This window comes from Lynx rufus, unplaced genomic scaffold (assembly GCF_022079265.1).
Source record: "Lynx rufus isolate CCGP_SWC_20201006 ecotype Redwood Valley unplaced genomic scaffold, mLynRuf1.p SCAF_8, whole genome shotgun sequence".
NCBI classification, from domain to species: Eukaryota; Metazoa; Chordata; class Mammalia; order Carnivora; family Felidae; genus Lynx; species Lynx rufus.
Genome location: NW_025814896.1, coordinates 39,309,457 through 39,326,479, shown reverse-complemented (window position 1 = coordinate 39,326,479; position 17,023 = coordinate 39,309,457). Strand labels below are relative to the sequence as shown.

Sequence of the window (17,023 nt, the reverse complement as noted above, 5' to 3'; positions counted from 1 at the left end):
GGTAAAGCAGGCGGATTTACGTTGCGCCTGCGCCACCGCGGCTCCGGAGCCTACGCTACGGGTCGCCGCAGAGGTAAAGGGAACGTAGTTTGGACCAGTTCTCTTGCCGTCCCGGAGGAGCGTCCCGCGGAGGACTCTGGGTCTGCGTCGCATGTGAGACGCGACGAGGCGGTGAGTAGGGTTGGATTTCTGAAAGGGCTGCAGGGGACCCCGAACTAATCTCTGACAGGGTCTCCTTCGGATTCACGGGGGGGGTTACCCCCTTTTCCCTTGCCATTCCGGTCTCGTTTTTCAGACTTCCTTGATCCTCCCCAGGGTCCTTTTGAGGGACCTCAGTCCGTAGCTGTGCCCTGAGGTTTAAGGTTGGGTAGGAGATCGTCGTTCTGGGACCACCCTGGTGTTCTCCGCGTTAGAGGGTGGGTACAGGGGAGAGTGGGCTATGGAAATGAAGGTGGGGGTCAGAAGGTGACGTCAGGTCGCCCTTCTCCGCCTGAATATCTGACGTTTATCGAATGGTTTGAGCGTAAACATTAATACTTACACCTAATAACTAGATGAAACACCTATTCCGTTCCCACCTGTTCAGAGGGTTAAATGATTAAGTGTGTAAATGCATCATTGAAACCTGTGATTTTTTTTCTTTTTGGTTATAAAAAGTTGTTTTCAAATTTAAGGAAAAAAATAAGCCTTTCAAAACAAAGCACTACCCTGTTTGATTAGTTCTTTTTTGTTCTTAATAATCAATGACTCTTAGCTCTGCAAAAGCAAATTGAGATGTTAAACCATTAGGAACTATTTTCAAGGGAACAATACTAATCTCTCCCACACCTACAGAGTCTAATATGTTTCAAGAAGAATCAGCCTGTTTGGGCCGTAGTTCTTATAAAATAAGAAAAAATAGAAAGAAGTGAAGTGTATTAACTACGATGAAACTTTACCTGATTTTTGAAGGATGCTCAGATTTATAGAGGGAACTTTGTGAGCTAAACCTAATTGATTTGGGTCTGTTAGGACACTAGCCATGTAGAATTAAGGGCTGTCCAGAGTAGCATGAGGTGAAGACTAACAGAGAATGGGACCAGAATGTGAAGAAACAAATGAGACCAACTGAGGCTTGGGAAACTTGATTACATTAGCTTTTAACTTCTAACAAGTACAGGTATATAAAAAGAAATGTACAAACTCTGAGTAGTTGGCTAGTAAGCATTGGCTTACTAAGCCAATTGGCTAGTAAGCATTTTGCCTCCCTCTGTAAAGCCCTGGAGTTCTGTTTGGTTTTGCCTTAAATTTGTTTCTCCAAATGCTCTGTAATCAAAAGAGGATGTTCTGATTGTTTTTGCTTTTCTGCATGTGACTAAGAATAAGTTTGGGAAATGAAATTGGATGTGTTAACTTTATGTACGTTTAACTTAGAATATATTGTGAATTAGTATTTTTTCCCAAAGCATCTTGTATTACTAATCCTTCATTATTATAACATTTGTTTTGCTTTTTAGTGTTTGATTTCCTCAAAGCATTTGTCCAGTCAGACATTTAAAAATGGCATCCAAAGAAGAAATAATGAGTGACCAGCGGTTTAGGAGGGTTACAAAGGACCCAAGATTTTGGGAAATGCCAGAAAAGGATCGAAAAGTCAAAATTGACAAGAGATTTCGAGCAATGTTTCATGACAAAAGGTTCAAGTTGAATTATGCTGTGGATAAAAGAGGACGCCCCATCAACCACAGCACTACAGAGGACTTGAAGCGTTTTTATGACCTTTCAGATTCTGATTCAGATCTATCTTATGAAGATGATAAAGCATTGAACCAAAAGAAAAGGAAGAAGAAAAAACCCCAGACTAACAACAAAATAGAATCAAAAAATCTAGTTGAAGAGAAAAAGAGAGAAAGCAAAAAAATTAATCAAAAGGATTCTGGAGATAAAAATGATTTGGATAACTCTGACAGAATTCAGAAAATGGAAAAGTCATGCAAATCTAAGAAGGTAGATTCAAAAATAAGTTCTAAGAAAAACAGAGAAGAATTTACACAGAAAAGTACAACAGGGAAAAAAAACATTGTTCAACATAGTACAGAGTCATGTCCCAAAGGAAAAGTAGACTTGGGCGTCTCTGAAATTGTGAAATCTCCCAAGCTCAAGTCCTCTAAGACAAGAAGAGAAATGCTATCAGGTTTGTTGGAAAGATTACAGATACTTTGATATTACATTACTAATTTTTATACTGATTTTTTTAAAAAGGAGACATGTAGTAAGAATTTCTATAGTATAATGAGAATGATCAAATGCTTATTTGGGAGATAAAGCTATGAAAGAAAGAATACCATGTAATGATTATTAATTTTTTATTTTGTGTTATTAATTGCTAGGAGAGAAAAACTTGAGGCTACACAATGATTGTGATTTGTGGTGGGGACTAGTGAGAGCTATGTCCTGTAACCAAATAAAGCGTTATATGTTGTCATCACACAGTAAGAAGAGGTGTCTGAAGAGGGTTAGTAGAGTTGGGTGCTCATTCATCCTTCATTCAGCTACTTGTGGTGACTTGTACTGTGGCAGATAAACATGAGTAAGATATGGGCCCCCATCTTAGGCCTACTACTAGCTTATATGATGTCTGTGCACATTAGAAAAAGTTACGCCGTTTTAGACATGCAGAGCTCCCAGAGCTCACAGTTTGGTAAGGGCCAGCAGCTTTGAGTGAAGCAGTTAGGTTTATTTCCCCTGAGCAGACACAACACGCCTGTAGAGCGTGTTAGTGGAGTTTGGCCTTGATTTCAGCCCTTCCTGGCCCTTTGCAGATCCTCTTTTGTAAATAACGTCCTGCTAAACTCTGCAGTGGCATCAGCTAAAGTGGCACTGTCTAATAAAAAATGTATAATTTTGAATTTTCTAGTTGACACATTAAGAAGTAAAAAAAACAGGTGAAATTCATTTTTAATAACATAATATTTAACCTAACACATCAAAAAGTTCATTCAAGATGTAATCAACTTAAAAAAAGTTTAATATAGTTTACATTCTATTTTCATACTAATCTCAAGTATAAAATTTGAATGAGCCACATTACAAGTACTCAATTGCTACATGTGGCTGCTTGTACATACTGGACACTACAGATCTAAAGTAGAAGAAATTAGGTCCATAATATATGATAGAATAATGGTAAATGGTATAAAAGATATTTAGCAGAGGGCTATGAGAATTCAGAGGAAGACGTCGCTCAAGATATGGCAACCAGAGAAAAATTGATAGGAGAAGTACCATCAGATTTGGAAAAAGTAAATTGAGGGACCAGAGCATTCTATATAGAAAGGACTTTTTGAGCAAAGATATGGTTGGATATGTTCGGAAGAGATAAGTATTCCCATTTGATTAGATAATAAGGTCTCTAAAGGGGTGAGTGGATAACACAGCTAAAAGTGGTTGTTTGGAACTAAGAAATGTCTGATTCTAGTTCATGCCTACTTGTTTACTTATTAAAATTTTGTGTCCCGTCCAGCAGCAAGGAATTTTGAGTGTTGGTGTTGCCAGTTGTTGATGTTGTTAATTGAAAATTGGTATTCAGATGAGCCCAAAGCTGGCTGTGATTACGAGACCCAAGGAGGATAGGCATCCAGGAAGAGCCCGAGAGGTCTTAACAGGCTGAGATTATATTGGAAAGGTAGGAGGTATCAGGCAGTAGACAGAATTCTAGATAGGGAGTACGAGGTCAGGATGGGGTGTCATTTCGTTTGTAGTGGAACCAGGCAGCAAACTGAGGTGTAGGGAGAAGGGATAGGAGTTTGGTTATTGAAATTGGAGAATAAGATCAGAATAGGAACAGCAGCAAAATTTGTTTGATGCTGAGTTTGTGAGATAAGTTAGTCTAGCCTCTTTTAAATTTCACTTGATTTGGGGCATTGGATTAATAAAAATACCCATATAATCCTTTGGATTGATTTTATAGAATCTTTTTATATATCTCCATTAAATTTTCTCAGTAAGCTTGAGAAATTAGGATAAATTAATTGGGAAACAAGACTAAAGTGATTTATGTTAGGATACACAGAGCTGGGCCTGCAACTCAAGTCTTTGAATCTTTCTTTCTACCCCATCATGTTTCTTCCAGTAATTTACATCAGTTCTATAGTCTAGAAAGGCATTAGGTGTAAGTAAGGAATAGTGACTTTGTATATAACCATCATAACCATCTTTTGTTCATTATTCATTTGTCAGTTATCATTCCAGCAACTACTATGTGCAGGGGTCTTTTTAAGTGCTGCAAGGTACAGGTGATGTGAGGAGGTATGGTTTGGTATTATGTGTCATTATGATATGTTGATGCCCAGCACTTGTACTCCTAAGAACTTATTTTAATTGGGCATAAGTGCAAATAATATGCATTATAGCATTGTTTTTAAAATGTAAAATTAGCATAAATCAGGGGATTGATTAAATAAATTGTGATATATCCAAACGTTTATGATATATGAAGCTTTAAAAATAAGTTGCAAAATAGTAATAATGGTGTGACAAGCCACTTAAAAAAATTAATGGATACATCATAGAAAACAGATTTAGGGAATTACGTACCAAAATAGCCATCCAGGTATCTCTGCATGAAAAATTACTAGTCTTTTTATTTTCTTTATTAACCTGTATTTTCTTAATATTTTTCCAATGAGCATTCATTACTTTTATAATGGGGGGGTAACAAAGCATTTTTTTAAGTAGCAAGGTAAGTACTGTTTACAGTTACTGTAGAGCAGTACCATCCAGGAATAGAGAGATAATCCTACATTATCTAGTATTGTATACATGGTGGGCTCTGAGCAAATATTTACTGAATAAATCAGTACTCTGAATGTACTCGATATTATCAAAAATATTAAAATACTAGATCTTTTTTAAGTCTTTCGTGTATTGATTTATTATATAACCCAAATCACACACAAAGTGTGATGTATGTACCATTGTCATATGGGAAAACATGGCATATGTAACAAGATACTCAAAGTTTTATATGTTAATAGATATGTATTTAGGAATAAATATTTATTTAAGAAAAAGTAGAACCACTACATCACATCTGTGACGTCAGAGATACTTAGAACAAAGCTAATTTTTTTAATTAAAAAAAATTTCAATTTAGTGAAAAACATCAGTGATATGCAAAAATCATGAAAATGGCATAATAATGACTGATGCTTGAGAAATAATTGCAGTATTAGATAAAGGTAGATCTCTGAGGTGTTATTTCTGAGCACATTGCTTAAAAGTGAATTCTGGTGCTTGCCTCATAATAACTCTCCTTCACTGTTGTGTTTTTTGATCTCATATGCTGAACTTATGATAATTCCTTTTTTTGGCTTTTTCACATCTACTGGCTAGTTTTTTTTTATGGTCCCCCACTCTCTTGTGGTACTAAAACAGAAGCCCATTTCTTTTCCTCCTAGCAGAACTCTTTCATTTAGTCTCAGATCAAATGGCATCTTTGTGAAGCCTGTCTTAAATACATCTCTGCAGGCAAATTTAGATGTCTCTTCTGTGTTACCTTAGAATAAAGCTTCATTATTCAATAAACAATTTCTTTTGGCTTATGAACAATCAGGAGCATAGGATCATGTTACAAGCCATCTCCCTTTTTCTTTTCCTGAGTTCAATGCCTTTTATTTACATAGTAAAGTAAGTAGTAAATACTAGGTCAGTGAATAACTATTATATGATTATAGGACCAAGGGAAAAACTAACTTTGAATTTCATTCTAAGCATTAAGCTTTTAATATTTTTTTCATTTCTCCAAATAGAGCTTTAAGCAGAAACATAAGCTCCAACTTAAAGATGAATAAAATGTGTGAGATACTGTATATCAACATACACATACCCATAGTAGAAAGAATCATATAAATTGCTTTAGAACTAGAAAATGAGGTTTTTCAGAGTTATGAGGGTTAAAAAAAAATCCAATATAAGTAAAAACAATCTTTCACTCTTCATCGTATTGCTATTAGTTACAAAGTTCAAGATTTAGCAGAAAACCTGTGTTTTGCCCTGCATAGGTGATCTCATCCACATCTCAAGCTTCTGTTGTCACTACACATGAGTGAGTGAAAAGTTTTATCTCCAGCACGCAACTTTTCTGAGCTGTAAACTCATACAGCCAGCAGCCTTCTTGATACCTCCTCGTATATGATTCCAAGGCACTTCAGATTCAACATAGTGAAAACTGAACTCATGATCTACCTCTACCAAGCAAGCAAACTGTTTCTTTTCCAATATTGCATGTTTATCTATGTATGTATGTATGTATCTATCTATCTATCCATCCATCCTCAAGCCAAGAAGCTGGGACTCATCTTTGACAATTCTAAAACTTCTGTGCCTCATACCAAGCCCCTGTCACTAATTACTATTGATTTTAACTCCTGACTCCGAAACTCTGAAGTGAATCCATTAACCTCTTTGTATCTGTTTCTAATAATTTAGTGCTATCTTCATCTCTTGGTAGGAGTATTGTACTACACTTCTAATTTTCTAATCATATCCTCTTGACTCCATCTGGTCAAGTTTCTACAGCATAGTCAAGGTGATCTATCTCACTGTGCAAATCTGATGATGTCCCTCTTTCTGAAAGCATAGCAGTAGCTTATCACTGCTTTTATGACAAAATCCAAACCTTCTACATGGGTTTTGGAAAGCGTGGCCTGTACCTCGCTATTCAGTTTAATTTCTTACTTGACTCTTGGCCACCTGCAGTCCATATATTCTTGCCAGCTTTTTCCTATTCTTGGATCTTTGCATTTATTTTTCTTGGTGTTTGGAGCATTTCCCTCATTTCTCTAATCTTGAATACTTCCTCTTTATCCTTCAAGTAGCAACTCAGTTGCACTTATATAGAGACTCCTATTGTAGCTCTTTATGTGTATGGATGTGATTGATTTTATTTGATCCAGACCCTTCCATCTATTTGCTTAACTAATAACTTCTCTTACCAATGATTTTATATTGAGCACCTAGCACACAGCAGGCACTGCATAATTCTGAACAAATATGTGAATCTACTTGTATGATCTGGGTACATATCAAAATTTCTATCAAGTAATTTAGGCATGAACTTTTGTTGAATTTAGGGTTTGTTTGTTTTTTAAGTCTCTTTCATAGAAATTTTACTGGATTTGAGGTCAAAATAACGTGATTTGAATTTAATTGTGTTTACATTTTCTTAATTTCTCCCTCCTTTAATGTTTTTTGCAGTGGTTCCGCTAATGGCAAGAGACAGTGATGGTTATGAAAACTCGACAGGTGGTAAGAGGTTTGACAAAGATGCTCTGGAGGAAGATTCAGAAAGTGCTAGTGAAATAGGTGATGAAGAATCTGAAGATGAAATTACAGGCATTGGTAGAAGTTCAACTGATGATGATGATGATGATGTTGATGGAAATGAAAATGATGAGGAGGAGGATGAAGATGAGGAGAGTGAGAATGATGATGAAAGTGACAGTGGTCCTGATCTTGCAAGGGGTAAAGGAAATATAGAAACTAGTTCTGAAGATGAAGAAGATATGACAGATTTACTGCCAGAGGACTCTGGTTTTGAGCATGCTTGGAGAGAATTAGATAAAGATGCTCCTCGGGCTGATGAGGTGAACTTTTGAATAAATAAGATTATATGTGATGAGCACAGTACAAGTAGCTTTTATGAATGGTAGAATTGATGTCATTAAATTGGGAAAAGATTTATTGGTAAATACTCTTAATGATGATTCTCATTAAAACTTCTTGATATGGAATTGATTGTTTTAGCTGGTAGTTTTTATTTCAGTTCCTACTGCACCTATTAGAAATGATATAGGGTAATCTACTTAACCTCCATGCTCATGCATGGGAAGCAAAATAGCTTACCAAACTTGGTTATTAAAAAATCAGCTGATTATCGTATTCTGATTCAAGAACTAAAAACCATACAAGAGAAAGTGTTTATCTGTTGACAGTTTTATCATGTGTGACTCAACCAAAGTTTACTTTTTCATTTTTAAATATCATCTTTATTTTTATTTATTTATTTTTTTATATTAAATATAATTTATTGTCAAATTGGTTTCCATGCAACACCCAGTGCTCATCCCAACAGGTGCCCTTCTCGATGCCCATCACCCACTTTACCCTCTCCCTCCCCCCGTCCCATCAACCCTCAGTTTGTTCTCAGTATTTAAGAGTCTCTTATGGTTTGCCTTCCTCCCTCTCTGTAACTTTTTTTTCCCCACTTCCTCTCCCCCATGGTCTTCTGTTAAGTTTCTCAGGACCAAAGTTTCTCTTATACATATTGAAACTATTTAGATAAATACTTATATTGATGATGTCAGAATTTTGGGGGAAAGAAAGCATTACGTTTTTTGTATATTTTATAAGTTTTGGGAATGATAGAGGTTATGTAATATTTAATTTTTCTCATTTCTTAGATTACACGTCGATTAGCTGTTTGCAACATGGACTGGGACAGATTAAAGGCAAAAGATTTGCTGGCTTTGTTTAATTCATTTAAACCTAAAGGAGGTGTTATATTTTCTGTAAAGGTGAGAATTGATTTCATTTTGAAGTAAATACTTGTAAACATTTTGAATCTGATCTTTTTTTTTTTTTTTAAGTCATACTTTTCCTTTTAAAGAAAATAATCTGGCAGTTGTCCACTGTAGTTAGGCATGAAACCAGTATAACAAACGTAAAAGGAAGGAGTAAAATTATTGCTATTGATGGGTTAGGTGATTGTACGTAATTTAAAAACCCAAAGAGATCAATTGGAAAGCTATTACAATATATAAAGCTCAATAAAGGGACAGAGTATAAAATAAATATTTTTTAATTGCATTCTTCAATTCTTAACCAATTAAGAAAAAAAAATCTATTTTTACTAGCAGCAGAAACACAAAATCCTTGAGAATTCCCTTAAACATATGTGACATATGTGAAATGGTAACACTGGTAAATTTGAAAAACTTAAATTTTGAGGTACCATATTTCTGGAGAGCAAGCATAATGGTTAAGAATCTAGGCTTTGTTGTATGACAGACTGCAGGCAGATCTTGATTCTGGGGGCACCTAGGTGGCTCAGTCAGTTAAGTATCCAACTCCTGATTTCAGCTCAGGTCATAATCTCATAGTTTGTGGGAACCAGCCCTGCCTCAGGCTTGAACCTGCTTGGGACTCCCTCTCTCCTTCTCTTTCTGCCCCTCCCCTGCTCATGCTCTCTCTCTCAAAATAAATAAATAAACATTTTAAAAAAATACAAATCTTGATTCTGATATATGGCATGTGATTTTGGGCATTTTATTAATCTCTCAGATGTGTTCTCTCATCTGGCAGTGGATGCAAAAATAGCATTTCCTAGGGTAGTTGTAAGGATGAAATGAAAAGAAACTCACACTTAGTATTTAGTGTAGTGCCTGAAACAGCTCTAAATTATAATTCTGTTTAAATATTTAAAGATGTCAGTTCTATAGGTTTAGTGTAGTTTCAGCCATAATCTCAGTTCAAATGAAAGTAAAGAAAAAGGATACCAGTAATCATCTAAAAGAATAAACAGTGAGAATGACTAATACATTTTTTGGAAAATACACCAGTATAAAAGGATTCTGTCAGGTACAACATCTAAATCTTTTATATTGCTATGTGAGTTAACAAGTTTGGGTAAAAATAGAGGGACAAATAGATGGAATGGAATAGATAAATAGAAGAGTTTATATTATAATTTAGACCAAAATAAGTTTGAATACCTGATATTGGAACAAATGGATGAGTCTTTATATGAAGAGCTTATTTCAGATCTTTACCTTATAATAGCCCAAAATAAACTCTAGGTAAAGTATGGGAAAAAATTAAAAAATCAAACCCCAGAAACAGAATAAAATGGAATTGTGTTTTTATTAAGTCTGTGTTTCAGGAAATAGGTATTAGGAATTTCTAGACTTTGAAAAGGGAAAAGGAATCAACAGATGTGACTACATATATATTTAAAACTTCTACATGAAAACCTATTATTGCCACTCACACTAATAGGAAAAACTCAAATCCCCTTTTTGATAAATTGCATATTGCACAGAATTGAAAAAAAATAGTTTGTTAACATATATATTAAGCCCAGTAGTATCCAAACAAGACAAATTAATACAGTTATATTTCTTGACTCTCAAAAGTAGCCAATATACAAAAATACCAAATCCTGGGTTGCCTGGGTAGCTCAGTAGGTTAAATGTCCAACTCTTGGTTTCAGCTCAGGTCATGATCTACGGTTCTTGAGTTTGAGCCCCACATTGGGCTCTGCCCTGACAGCATGGAGCCTGCTTGGGATTTTCTCTTTCTCTCTCTTTCTCTCTCTCTCTCTCTCTCTCTCTTGCCCTCTCCCTCTCCCTCTCCCTCTCTCTCCCTTTTCCTCCCCCATTCATGCTCACACACACACTCCCTCTCTCAAAATAAATAAATAAACTTAAAAAAAAAAAAATAGTACCAAATCCCAATGAGGGTGAATCCTTTTTTTATACCAAGATTGTATCTAAACTATGTGATAATTTTCAGTTATATAAAGGAATTCTTAATTTTTTTTAAGTTTATTTATTTTGGGGCAGGGGGAGAGTAGGGGCAGAGAGAGAAGGAAACACAGAATCTGAAGCAGACTCCAGGCTCCCCAAGTTGTCAGCATAGCCCAACATTGGACCCAAACCCACGAACTGTGAGATCATGACCTGAACCAAAGTCAGACTGAGCCACCCAGGAGCCCCTCTATTTAAAGGATTTCTTAAAGCATCGGATAATGGATATTGGATAAATGATATGACTTAAAAGATAAATTGAGTATTACAAAATTATTTTTTATTACGTATGTTTTATGTCCTTCAGTAATCATTTTTGTGTATTTTGCGTCAACAGTCATTTCTCATGTGTGTGTTTACATTGAGTTCCTTGAGTGCCTAGACTCTTGTTTTGCTTTTATTTTTCCCTTGGATTCCAGAACCATCTTGTCCTAGTTGATGTATGCAGGAGACACTCTGTTTTTGTTCTCAAGTTCCACATCTGTTTCATTCCAACCAAAACAACTATTTTTAAGGAGATTCCTCAGAATGTTTTAGCTTTCCGTAGTAGGTTTGGAAGTGAGTCATTTTTGCTGTTTTCATTGAGTTCAGTTGTAATTCTTGGAGTTCCGGATATTGTAAGAAAAGTAAAGAATATATTGATCTTATTTTTTTGTGTGTGTGTGTGTGTGTGTTTTTAGATATATCCTTCAGAATTTGGAAAGGAGAGGATGAAGGAAGAGCAAGTTCAAGGACCAGTAGAGTTATTAAGTATACCTGAAGATGCCCCTGAAAAGGACTGGTATTGAGCCATTATAGAAAATAAAATTAAATCTCATAAGTTCATGTCACTAACTCAGAATTGTGGTCACTGTAATGGAACTAAAGTTTATGCTCTGCCTGCCATTCATCGTTAAAACAGGTTGCAAAAGCAGATTAAAGTCTGTCAGAAGTGGCACGCTATTCCAACAACATTTTGTGTGTATATTTACATTTCAGTATTCACAAATTACTGCAGTTTTGAAAAACATTTCTCAGCCTCATTGCTCTGAATAAGTTTTGTTTTTTTTCCTGAGATGTTGCTTTCCATAATAGTAGCATTGAAACCCTATTTGCCTTCAAAATATACAGTTTTTGTAAATTTGAGGATTAAATTAAAAAATAGTGATAACATTGTTTTATCATCATAATGTAGTATTGAAAAAAAATTTAAGGTAATTTTTAAACCACTAGGTGGAGCTGTGTGCACGTAATAAAAATGGTAATTTACAAGCTTGGTGGCAGAAGAGAGCCAATGAAGAGTTTCAATATGTTAAATGAAATTAAACTTACAACCATTTAGACTTGACAGCACATAAATCTGAAATAAACATTTTACCAGATCAGGAATTTCTTTGTACTTAGAACTAATGCTTTCCTAGCATAGTTTGTAATATGTTTAATTATTAATATTATCATTAATTATTAATTATCATTAATTATATTAATGTTAATATATTATATTAATATAATACATTTAACATTATAAACTTGTTCAGCAGTTTTACTTGAGTGGTTATATGTGGTAGCAAAATAAAAAAAATGACTATTCAAGAGTTAAACTCTAGGTAACCATATGTAATTCTTACACTCTTCTAGACACTAAATTTCAATCAAAATACCTAGTCTGTGCCTTGTCAAAATAATAAAATGAGCTTAAGTGTTAATGCCCATAAAGGCAGAGTCATGAAAGAAAGATAGATTGGGATGAAACAATTTTTTGAAACAATTACATTCATTTTTTAAAGGAAGATCGGTATTTGTGTTCTAAGCTTAATGAGTTTTCTACCTTTTAGGACTTCTAGAGAAAAACTGAGAGATTATCAATTCAAACGACTCAAGTACTATTATGCAGTAGTAGACTGTGATTCCCCTGAAACAGCTGGCAAAATCTATGAGGATTGTGACGGCCTGGAATTTGAAAGTAGTTGTTCATTCATAGACCTAAGGTAATCCAGTATGTCTTACCGATTTTATCTTGTAGCACAATATGATTATAAGAAGTAAAATATTAGACTCCTAGTATTTTATGTTGTTTCATGTTGTGAAAGAGGATTTTTTGCTTTGGGATTTTTTGCTCCTGTGGAGCATCACTCTTAAAGAAAACTATAACAAGGAAATGCTAAACTATTATGTATGAGTCACCCCGCATTTATATCCTGAATTTCAAACATACTGGCTATGTTTTTAGTTATATGTAGTGATATTTTCTTTGCAACTCTCTTTTAGAATTAGGAACCAGGTGAATTAACTTAAAAAAAAAAAGCATTGAGGTAGGGGCAGAGGAATTTGCTAATAAACTGGTACCTCTACATCTGTGCTAATACAGTAGCCACTAGTCACATCTGACTATTTAAAATTTTTAAAAATTTTAAAATCATTCATTTGCTTAGTCATTAGACATATGTAAAGTAGTTAATGCAGAGCAGATATAGGGCAGACCATATGTTGGATAGAGCAGATTGCCGTCATCACAGAAAGTTTCATTGGACAATGCCGCCATAAATGCTGTTCTATGAATGAATGGTGTTGCCGGCATTGTCTTTGGACTTCGGCGTTATTTTCACCACGTGCACAGGCTTCACTGACCCAGAGCTGAAAACCCTTAGGTAGTTGTAAATGTCAGTTCTGAGGAAACAGGAAACTAAACTACTGTACCATTTTATCATTAGCCTAGTCCTTTTGAACCCAATACACCATTTTACTATGACACTTTGAATAAAAATCAGTTCTCTGTATCCAGGTTTGTGAGAGGCTTTGTTCTCAAAATGAAATATTTCCGAAAAAAAATGCATCATTCATAGTCAGTGGCTTTCATACTTTGAAAGCATTCCGACTGGTAGAAAAACAAATAAAAATTTTTGAATTGATAATTTGGAATAAAATTTTAGTATGTTTGCATATTTAACACAAAGGGCTTATCTCATCAGACAAGTGTTTCCTTCTCTTTTATGTTAAGAGTTTCAGTTGGAGGTACTTGTTCTGAATGTTTAAATAGTAGTTACCAAACATTTGTTAGAATATCAAACTCTTTGGATGTTACGAATTCATGTTAACATGTTGTTTTCGGGATCATTTTGTTCTTTCTAGTTCTGTTTGGGGACATTTCCATACTATGTTAGAATAAGGTCTGGCAGGCCTAGAAAATAAGATCAGTGACCATGGAAAAAATTTACATTCCCTGTTTTATTTTGTTAAGCATGCATCAGAAAAGAAAATTGAGTTTTCTGCTACTGTCCAATTATCTAGAGAAACTTTTTTTCACCTGCCCAAAAATATAAATGCATGCACATTAATAACACTTAAAAATATTGATTTCAGATACCTATTTCTCTTCTACTAAATCTGTGCAGAAGTGTAGCTGGAGGAGGATACTGTGTAGACCTAGTGAACCTTAATTATCTGTTTCTCTACCAACAAATAATTTTTAGTGGATTACAGAGCATATGCTTTTTTTGTGTATGGAACAAAATCTATATAAATAACAAAACCTAAATATATTAACCATGGGTTATTTAACTATGCTTTTCCCCCCTATTCTTTAGCCTGATGCCTAAGCGTTGTCAGACAATTACATTTACACTTAGTAGCTAATTATTTATGAAAAAATATTGTAAGATAATATTGTGAAGATTTTTTAGTCTTAATTTTAAGCTTATTCCTTATTTTCACTGACACCTTCTGTGTCTGATACTTTATATTTAGAACACTTATCCATTACTAGTTCTATTTGATCTTCAAAATACCGTATACAAGCCAAGACTGTGCCATCAGGAGTCTAGGTCGTTTTGAAACATGGGGGGGGGGGGAGGGGGCATGTGTGTTTGCACCTGATTCATATTAACTGATTCCTAATGCAGGGTTTCTACCTACAGAGTTCATTCAAATTTAGTGGAATTACAGATTTATGGCTTATGAATTTCAGAAATTTTGCGCCAAGGTTATTTCTAACATTGTTTGCCTCATCTACATGTGTGTTTTATAGAAACTTTTATATGGTATGTATGTACAAACTAGAACTAATTAGGGGAGAATCTAAACTCTGGTTGTTTATCACTACAGCATATGTTTAAATAAATTTATTTTTTGTTTCTTAGGTTTATACCAGATGATATTACCTTTGATGATGAGCCCAAGGACATAGCCTCAGAAGTGGATTTAACAGCATATAAACCAAAATATTTCACATCTGCTGCGATGGGAACCTCAACGGTATTTCTTAACTGTTAAAAGTGTATAGCTGGATTCTTGCTTTAAGAAAAGATTTGGTGTATTATTTACTTATAACATCTTTGAAAATGGAAAGTATTCAAAATTTTAATGCACAAATACAAGTAGAAGGGAAACACAAGTATATTTGCATTTTTATTTGTTTGAACCTATTTTCAAATTTTTGTTATGCCTTTAAGCTTGAGTCATTTACCCGCAAATGTTTTTCTCCTCTGTCTTTCCCGTACATTCTTTTTTTAAATTTTTTTTTTTTCAACGTTTATTTATTTTTGGGACAGAGAGAGACAGAGCACGAACGGGGGAGGGGCTGAGAGAGAGGGAGACACAGAATAGGAAACAGGCTCCAGGCTCTGAGCCATCAGCCCAGAGCCCGATGCGGGGCTCGAACTCACAGACCGCGAGATCGTGACCTGGCTGAAGTCGGACGCTTAACCGACTGCGCCACCCAGGCGCCCCTACATTCTTATTCAACTAGGTTCTTTAATAAGTTATATGTCAGTTATTAATACCCTACAGAGTAAGGAGAAGGAGGTAACAGATTATTTCAAATCACAGTTAAAACCAGTAGAAATTTTAAATAGAAACACATTTTTTCTGTGGATATGATCCAAAATTATAAAAACAATTTAAGTAAAGTAATTCAGGACTACTAGATGTCACATTAATGCTTAATAATGAACGGCCAGAAGATTTTTATTGAATTAGTTTGTTACTTAGCTGCCTACCTTCTCTCTTCTTTCCCCCCCATAAACCTTCTACCCACAGATAGACTCTGCAGCAACTACCCAGTCTTCCCATTGCCTTTTCTGTGACAGACCACTGTGCTCTTCTGAGGACAGGCTGATGGTAGAGAGACCTATTGTATCTGTCTTCCGCATGCTATGGTGGGCACTATGTGACCTTGATGAGTTACTGAGTATGGTAAAACCCCACCATTATGCGATAAGTGTAGTTTAAAAGATTCAGTAACGTAAAATGTAGGGTTGGTTTCTTTTCAAGACTGAAATATGACCAAGGCAAGACTGTCCAGACAGCTTTTCTGGAATTCCTAGTGTACCATCCACATCTGTACCAGTTCCAGTAGCAGTTTTATGGTTATCATCTCTGGGAAATTTTCTGAATAGGGGTAATTCTGAATCCTGTGACTAGTTAGAGCTTCTAAGGTAGTGACAGTTATCTTAGCGATCCTTTGGTTAACTGGTGCCCATTTTGTTGCCCTGATCTGGGGAGATTAGCCTGAGGAGAAAACAAAACAAAACAAAACATAGGGGACCCACCCTTATAATTCATTAACTTATAATGAAGTTAAAACATCTGACAAGATCCCATCTGAGAATAGGGGCTGCATAGAGGGCAGGAGTCAATCAACACTAATCATGTTATAGATGAATTTCTGTATCATGGGGGTTTACTGTACTTCCAACCAGTAGATACATTTCTTATCAGTGGCTCTTAATCTTTTTTTGGAAAAAGGACCCTATTGAAATTGTGTTGAAAGCTTTAATAGATTTCACATAGTTTGTAGACCTCCTGAAATACTTAGAACTCCAGGTGAAAAACATGTTTTCTTGGTTCATAATAATGTAACGTTTTCACTAATGTGTTTTATTTCTTTCCCTACAATTAACACACTGATGAATTTCTACTCCTAATAATAGAGTACCTTGCATATAGCAGAGAGATAGAAGAACATAGATTGATGAAAATGGTTCCTCTTTCATAAATAAAATACTTTTTATTAAGCATGTCATTTATGATTTGCTTTAACATGTCTTAACCTTTTAAATATTGTTAAACATCCACATTAACGACAAATATTCTGATACTTTTTTATTCTTATTGGTGAAGGTGGAAATCACTTGGGATGAGACTGATCATGAAAGAATTACAACACTCAACAGGAAGTTTAAAAAGGAAGAGCTTTTGGACATGGATTTTCAAGCTTACTTAGCTTCCTCTAGTGAAGATGAAGAGGAGATAGAAGAGGAGCTACAAGGTACTTGTTAGTCTTTTGGTGTTCTATGTTCACAAGCATTTAGATCCCTAATCTAGGCTTATTAGTGGAAATACGTCTTTGGCAGTAGCTTAAAGGGAGTGCCAAGCTACTTCTTAGGCTGCCTGCAAAGCATACTCAAGTGTACAGTATTATATACACCTATGGATAATATTTGAAACTTTTTAGAAGTATTTTTTTGGCCTGAATTTCTTTA

The 17,023-nt window shown here is 35.1% G+C and overlaps 1 protein-coding gene across 2 annotated transcripts in view; it reads left to right on the top strand.

Annotated features, from left to right (window-relative positions):
* The first annotated feature begins 129 nt into the window (after positions 1-129).
* Positions 130-17,023, top strand: part of ESF1 (ESF1 nucleolar pre-rRNA processing protein homolog) — a 62,952-nt gene continuing 46,058 nt past the window's right edge. The window contains exons 1-8 of one of the 2 annotated variants that reach the window (XM_047068984.1): positions 130-171; positions 1,497-2,173; positions 7,237-7,625; positions 8,442-8,555; positions 11,246-11,346; positions 12,380-12,532; positions 14,681-14,795; positions 16,662-16,809. In XM_047068984.1, coding sequence (XP_046924940.1) covers positions 1,540-2,173; positions 7,237-7,625; positions 8,442-8,555; positions 11,246-11,346; positions 12,380-12,532; positions 14,681-14,795; positions 16,662-16,809 — 1,654 coding nt within the window. In that variant the 5' untranslated portion in view covers positions 130-171; positions 1,497-1,539. Of the gene's footprint in view, positions 172-356; positions 417-1,496; positions 2,174-7,236; positions 7,626-8,441; positions 8,556-11,245; positions 11,347-12,379; positions 12,533-14,680; positions 14,796-16,661; positions 16,810-17,023 lie in introns of those variants that run through there. The other variant, XM_047068985.1, reaches the window with a different exon arrangement.